The sequence below is a fragment of the Alligator sinensis genome, unplaced genomic scaffold (genome assembly GCF_000455745.1).
Source record: "Alligator sinensis unplaced genomic scaffold, ASM45574v1 scaffold481_1, whole genome shotgun sequence".
Taxonomy (NCBI): domain Eukaryota; kingdom Metazoa; phylum Chordata; order Crocodylia; family Alligatoridae; genus Alligator; species Alligator sinensis.
The window spans coordinates 814,856-822,478 of NW_005842201.1; the positions used below are offsets into that span (position 1 = coordinate 814,856).

Consider the following 7,623-nt stretch of genomic DNA (forward strand, 5'->3'; position numbering starts at 1 on the left):
GGTTGCTGATCCTGTTGCACTGTGGCTGCCAGAGCACTGGGTATGCCATCATTCTGGTAATAGTGGTTGGAATTTAGGCCCTGGCATTGTTGCTGGTGGCACTAGGGCAACCATTCTGGAAGTAGCAGGGCCCTGGCTGGCTCCTTGCTATTTTGCTAGCTTGGTGGGCTGCTTTCTCTCCTGCCTACCCCACTAGGAGCATGGGGGTGGGGGAGGGAGAGTGGAGGACTATGGGCTGTTGGCGGACCAAAGGAATCCCCTGTAATACTACTTGTAACTAACCAGATGTTACATATAGTGCTATAAAATGTCTTGCTACAGAAACATTGCAATGTGAAATAGCCTCAAAGATGGGCTCATACAATCTTTTCGTTGTGGGTCTGCCATTTTTGTAGTGGATCCACCATTCTTGTCACAATACAGAGGTCTGTGCAATATCTTTTAGTAACATTACAAGCATATTTTTAGCATTGCAAGTGTGGTATCTGTCCATACACTGTGTTTGTGTGTGGGGGAGGAGGATTCTCAGCTATGCATGTTGAGGAAGATGAAAGATATCATGACCAAAGGCGTAAAACCAAGAGCGAGGAAAGAAGTTGAAACATACAGGAAGGACTGCAATGGTTGGGGAGTGAGCTGATTGTTATCTACACTGAAAAAATAATCTATATTAGAAAATATTGTTCAACAACATGCTTTAATTAACATGTAATTTTCTACCACTCTGTCAAATCATAGCTAGTGTTGACAATAGCAGTGCTTAAACTTAGGCAATAATGGATTAATTGTAGGTGGAACCATAACTAGTTAATATGTTGCTAAAGAAGATGGGCAGTCTGTACTGGATGCTAGGTGGTGTTTAGCAACTGGATGTTATCTTGCTGGTTTCTAATACAACTTGTGTACTCATGACAGACTTGGGTATGCCTTTACTGCAGAGCTAACATAAAACAGTTAAATTTGCCTCCTTTGAATGAAAATAGGGTTAACAGTGGGTTAACAGCTTAGATGTAGCTAAAGAAGTGCACAGGTCTTGCAATGGTGAGCAAAGAAATGCCTATTTGACTTTGAAAGTATGGGCTTAAGTGTCGTTGAAGTGAAAATGGGATTCAGGCTCTCAGGCCTATATCCTCAAAACTATTTAGTTGCCCAAGTATTTTGAGGACCTACGCCATAAATGGCTTTGATCATCTGGACCTTTGGCATTTTGAACTTTTTACTCAGTCTTGGAGAAAAAAAATTGAACTTCATTTTGTATATCACACTTTCCTATTCCCCTAAAGAACCTTTACCTATGATGTTGTGGTTGGTGATGAAAGTGAGATAAAAAAATAGAGCTTTGGCTTTTTTCTTTCCCCCGCCCTCTTCTTTTCTCCAAATTAGCACCTGTTTTGCTATCCAGGAAACTAAGGGTTTTGTTTGGATAAGCATTCAGCATTAGGCAGGCAAATCATGAGGAAATATTTTTGCCTGAGAATTGATTTGGAAGTCACAAAACGTACCAACATTTCTTTGAATTTGCAAATTCTATGAGTTGATCTAACAGCTGGGTGAATAAGAAGAATGAGGAAGACAATTATCCCATCTGAGAATGTATTATTAAGATACTATTTGACCCCTTGTGTCCAACATTTTGGATTTTTCTCTCTCTCCTTCTCTTTTTTTGTTTTGTTTTAACAAATATCACTCAGACCTCTGGAATCTGGAAAGTGGGCTGGAAATCACATGTTACCTGCATCTCCAGTAGTTGACTCAGGATGAGAATAAGAAACTCAGGAGTAGGTGCAGCCATCTTACTAGCCCTTCCCTCCCTGCTTCTGTCCCAGTCTGTCCTTGCCCAGGAGCACAGGGAGAAGACAGACTTGATGTTCACAATCAACCCAACTGGCAGAGTGGTTTCTTGGGGTCTGCTTCTTTAGTGTCTAATAATATAAAGGGGTCCAGTTCTTCTCCTCTGTCATTCCTCCAAACAAGAGTAGAAGGCATAAATGAGCCATTCGAAAAGTAGAAATCCAAGTGTATGAGCCTTAGTGTCTGAAAGGAGATCTCCAGGGGTTGCTACCTGAGGCTTACATTTTAAGTAGTGACATGAGAGTTTTGGTGTCCAGTCTGAGACGCCTTACTAAGCGTCTCAAACTGGACGCTTTAGTGCATTTAGCAGATGGTTGCTCAGCATTTTCCGGAAACTAGTCCTGCTTGAGGTGTCTCAGTATGGGCACCCAAATCACTAGTCACTCTTGAAAATTTAAATCCAGGGTTCTTGGGAGATGATAGAGCCTTCTGGAAAAGCTTGACAGACCTTATTCTCTTGCTTTTCAGCTTCTATCTAAATCCTTGCCCTCTCTAGGGAATAGACTGTTGTCTGATGTAAGTGGCTATGTTCCAACTTCGCAGAGAGCTGGCAGTGGCTGGTAAACCAGTGTCCATGTGTGGGGTGATATTTCTGCACAGTGAACGGGTTTCAAGACATGGCAAGTTCTTTAACCTTGTTTGTGATTATCTAAATGGAAACTGAGCTTTCCCACTTTTGAGGCTTGCCAATTATTACTGCGTTGTTAGTGCTGATTGTTTCTGCAGTGTCAAGGGTGCACATTGCCTTGATGTATAAACACATAGACAGTCCTCACCTTGTCAAGTATGAGAGCAAGATGTTATGTAACAGAACAAAGTATAGCTCTGGATTATGCTTTCAACATGTTCATGGGGAGACTAATTATCATTCTGGAGTTTAACCTTAACTGATAACTGCAAGTGTTATCTATGGGCGTGTCTGGGTGAGAGGTAGGGGATGGGACCACTTTTCCTGGACAGGATTCTGTTTTAAAAATAACTTTATGCTTCTGTCCATTAGAAGACTTATGTAAATTGGGAAACTATAGTTTTCTTTACCCCAATACTTGTTCCACGAAAAGGATGTAATCAGCCTTTCTGTTGACACTCTGGCACAGAACATGGAAGTAAAATAACGTGAACAAATTTGGCCTTTTTATTATTGTCCCTGCTTTCCATCTAGACTGAAGTTGTTGGGGCTGGACAGTCTCTAGCTTTGCTAACATTTCTGGTTGATCAAGAAAGAGCCATACATTGTATCCTTGTACATCTTGAGAGCTCAGGGTGGCTTTGCGGTTCTGGGCCTGGGGCAGCTCTCTCTACTAGACCCAGCACACAACGGTGTCTTAATAGCTTCTTATATTGTTTTAAAAAGGACCAGTTAAATTGTCCAATACTTTCACATGGATTTTAGTAGATGGCTGACAACTCATAATGCATATTGTAAGAGTTCTACAAGAGAAAATTTGCCTGGATATTTTCTATTGAAAAACTCTGTCTTTCCCTTAGGGAAGGTAAACAAAATAATGGACAGTTTAAGGAAAGTTGTTCAGTCACTGTCATTTTCCTACCCCTGGTATGTAAGAACAAAGAGACCTTCAATGACATTGGAAAACAGAAATTGAAATCTGAAAAAAAATAAATTCTTTTCCATATAGCATACAACTGACCTGCAGGACGTGTTGCCCAGAATGTCCCCACGGATAGTTAAAAAGGTTGTAAAAAGGACTGAACAGTAGACAAAACACCCACATGGTGATAATAAATACTAAAAAGACCAAGACTTTTGGATGGGTTATATACTCTGTCTTTAAATAATAAAGTTTTAGGGAGAAAATTTCCTCAGAGGCAGTTTACTCAATGAGTGCCTTCTACTGGGTTACTCATATTTCCTCTCAAACTCACAGTAATGGATAGAAATAGGATCAGAAACAGGATAGTGGACTAAACGGACTATGTTTTAATTCACTACAGAAAATCCTGTATCTGTCTCTCTGTCTGTATTTTGACTACATTAGGATTTGTATCTAGAATAGTCATGTATAGAGAGTGAGAGAGACACACACACACACATTTAAGTTAAAATCTCTTTCAGCCTTTGGGGTTTTGGCAAAATACAACATTTTCTATATATATATTTTTAAAAGGTCTTTCAAACAGCTTTAATTTTTCCAAGTAGCTTGTGTGGCTGTAGCACAAATGATCTTTTTATTCCTCGCAGGGCTGAAGATGCCATGCAGAATGTTTAAGACAGAAACTAAACTGCTCCTTGCTGCCAAAGGTAACTGGGTGGTTTTGCTTATTCTAATTTTTTTTTTTTTTAAATAATGATAGTTAGACTCTCATCTGATATAAATAATTTAGGCTAAAACTATAGTCAGAGGAACTCTGCTGAGTTATCTTAGCTGAGGATCTGCCAGATATTCATATTATTGAGCCCATTTCAAGGCCTTTGTAAGTATTTAATAAATGCAGCTATAACAAAAAAATATGAATGTTGGCTCACAACCAGTAATCTGATACACCCAAGCAAACAAATGTTTAGTGATGTAAAATATTGAACTATTAGATATGAATAAGAATAATGTTCAGAAATATATAGAAGTGCATATCATACTAATGGGGACTTAGTAAATTGAAAGCTTTTTCATATATAGCCCCAATATTCATTGCTTGGGTTATTGTCGCCTGCTACAGTCATTCCCTGCTTCTTAACAATCAATGTGAAGTTCACAATCATTAATAAAAATGAATGATAATTTCATTAGCTGATAGCATGTCATTTCTGTACTTTAAATCAATCGCCTCCTTAAATCCATGTGTAAGTGTTGTATTCACTGCACCTTTACCCTTTGGTTTCTGCACTATCCCCTGAATTAAAAAAAAGAGTTTGCTCTTTATAATTGTTCTGACAGGAGTGATCATTCCTCAAATTCTTCCTTTATGCTGGGGATTTAAGATACTTAAAATGGAATAGATTCAGTATAATAAACCTGTTCAGTCAAGTGTCTAGTATCACTGAAGGATCAGAAAGCATGTTTGCATTTATCCCTTTACAGTACTGTTTACTTTAAAATAAAATCATAGAATAATATACTTTTGTTTTACCTAACAAAAGAAGTTTGACAGTCCTGGCATCCCGCTCTGCATCTTGCTGGAGTTTCTTCTCCAATTCCTTTGATCTTTTGGCTGACTCTTTACTCTCTGAGCTGGCACCGCTACCCATGGCGTGGGGTTACAGAGCCAGTGTATATCTAAGTAGAAAAAACGCTTTAGTTCAAACTCTTCAACAGCAATGCTTTAATGAAGTCTGAAATGTCCCATTCAGCCTCCTCTCTATAGATTCAAATTAAGTAGTTGCTTTTCCCCTGTCACATGACTTGAAGATGCTACTGACAGGAATTTATACTGGGACACAGAATTACAGCCATATGATGTCAGAAAATGCAAATATCCCATTCAGCTATTACACCCATGGAAAAGCATGATAGAAGAGCATGAGCATTTCCATACCAAATTGAACCAAGAGCCATCTAGTTCAGCATCCTGTCCTTAGTGAGATGGGAAAGTGAAAGAAACCCTAAGGTACCCAATTTTAGGATAACACTGTTTAGGGGGAATGAATTTTTCACCCCAGGAATTAATCTTTGGCTTATGTCCTGAAGCAAAATGTTCCTTCCAAACATTTGGGAACATTTATTTATTTTTAATCTTTCTAAACATTCCCTTTATCCACATAGAAATGTGCAGCTTCATAGCTACTTGTTTATGCTGATTTTAACATTAATAAATTGGGATGCCACAATGCTCTCTAGTTTCACACTATAATGATACTATAAGGACAGAACAAGGAGCAATGGTCTCAAGTTGCAGCAAGGGAAGTTTAGGTTGGATATTAGTAAAAACATTTTCACTAGGGGGGTGGTGAAGCACTAGAAAGGGCTACCCAGACAGGTGGGTGGACTCTCCATCCTTGGAGGTTTTTAAGGCTGGTTCTGCTTTGATCAGCGGGTTGAATTAGGTCCTTTCCAAACCTAATTTTTTATGATTCCTTGATGCCGTGCCTTATGTTTGCTTCAATAATATTTAGGTTTTATTCCAGTTTGCAACTTCTCTAAGATGCCCACTCGTGCATAGTCACCTAATGGTGAAAGCTATGGTATCTTTGCCATTTTGGGTCACCCTAGAAATTGCTATTGAATGTGATGCATATAACTTTTAGCCAAAAATATCACTGCCCTTTTTCTGGAAGAAAGGACTTCTTTAAAGGCATGAGGCCAGATTCTCTCCTTTGGGTCCAACACAAAGGAGTTGCAAAGTTGGCATTTTCCCCTGGCTTGAAGCCAGCTGCTATGATCTCCTCTTTAGTCAATGCTGCGTTATAATGATTGTCAGGCCTTGGAGGCCTGGAAACAGCTCCTTTTCAGTCCCGTTTCTCCAGGTACAAACTGCATCCGGTTGGAGAATTCAGCTGAAATGATGCCTAGATCTTACTCATTTCTTACTTCAAAGGCTGATATTCTGGTCCTGTTGGAATCAGCACAAATTTGTTGCTGACTTCAGCAAAACAATGATTTTACCTTACAGAAAAATTGCTTCTGTGTTTGAGTAAATACGTGCTCTGATTCTACAATGATACGATTTGAAAATCAAGGGATTATTGCAAGATGCATACATATACTAGCAGGTATGCTGGTTTGGCTCCTTCAGTGTATCCCTTCTGCTCAGTGCATCAGGAAAACTAGGTTTCCTGTGTCTCCTGGAGGGCTGGAAGCAGTTGCTAAGTGTCAACAGCTGAGGTTTTGCATATTTATTTACACAGCAAGAAAAACTGTTGTGCTCAGTCTACATTCCTGTTTTGTTTATTCTTTAAAATGACAGGTAACAAGATCTCTGTGCATCTGCACTCATGCATAAATCTTTCCATTTGTTTTAGAAATTAACATATGCAATGGCACAAGTGCGGTCCTGGTGCCAGGCATCTCTTTGTTAGAATTTGGGCCCATCCTGGAGTAAAATGCTTCGATAAACTTCAGGGTGATTAGAACATTATATATATATATATATATATATATATAATTATATATTATAATTATAATATATAATTATATATATATATATATATAATCTACACACATCTATAGCAATTTTAATCTATATTGAATTCCCACTTTTCTCCTTGATCAGGAGTCTAGAGCAGGGGTTCTCAGCCTTTTTCTTTCTGAGGCCCCACTAGCATGCTATTCAAAGGGCCTCCTGGATGGTAAAAGGGGCACAATACTGAAGTAGAAGCAGGAACCATATTGGGGTCATAATGATCAGACATCCTCCAATGGCCTTTGTAAAATATGGCGAACTTCCTGGTGCTGCACAAGTACCCATGGTTCCACTTTTTATATATTCTCAGCAATCATATCAGCCATCTCCTCTTCTGAAGCAGCACTCAGCTTCTGCCTCAGAAGTGAGATATGATCTTAGTTCATTTGTCCTTAGGACAGGATGATGCATGATAGGGCTATGCGAAGCTTCAGGTGCTGATTTGATTCGGAGGAGATTAGGCCCGATTCGGTGGCTAAATCTCCAAATCTGAATTGAATTGGGGGACCAGTTAAAAAGTCTGAAATGATTTGAAGCTCTCTGAATCAATTTGGAAAAGATTCGGAGAGCTTCGACAATTCAGGCAGTTCCCACCTGCTGCAGCAGGGACCTGGACCCGGACTGGGAGCAGGGGAGAGGAGGCTGGAGGAGGGGGGAGGGGACCATGGGTGGACTCCTGCCAGGCCCATCCTCTTC

The 7,623-nt window shown here is 39.6% G+C and overlaps 1 protein-coding gene across 2 annotated transcripts in view; it reads right to left on the reverse strand.

Annotated features, from left to right (window-relative positions):
* Nucleotides 1–7,623, reverse strand: part of GNAT3 (G protein subunit alpha transducin 3) — a 54,039-nt gene that overhangs the window by 28,553 nt on the left and 17,863 nt on the right. The window contains exon 2 of one of the 2 annotated variants that reach the window (XM_025207609.1): nt 4,939–5,084. In XM_025207609.1, the coding sequence (XP_025063394.1) occupies nt 4,939–5,056 (118 nt within the window). In that variant the 5' untranslated portion in view covers nt 5,057–5,084. The remainder of the gene's footprint in view (nt 1–4,938; nt 5,085–7,623) is intronic. The other variant, XM_006026624.2, reaches the window with a different exon arrangement.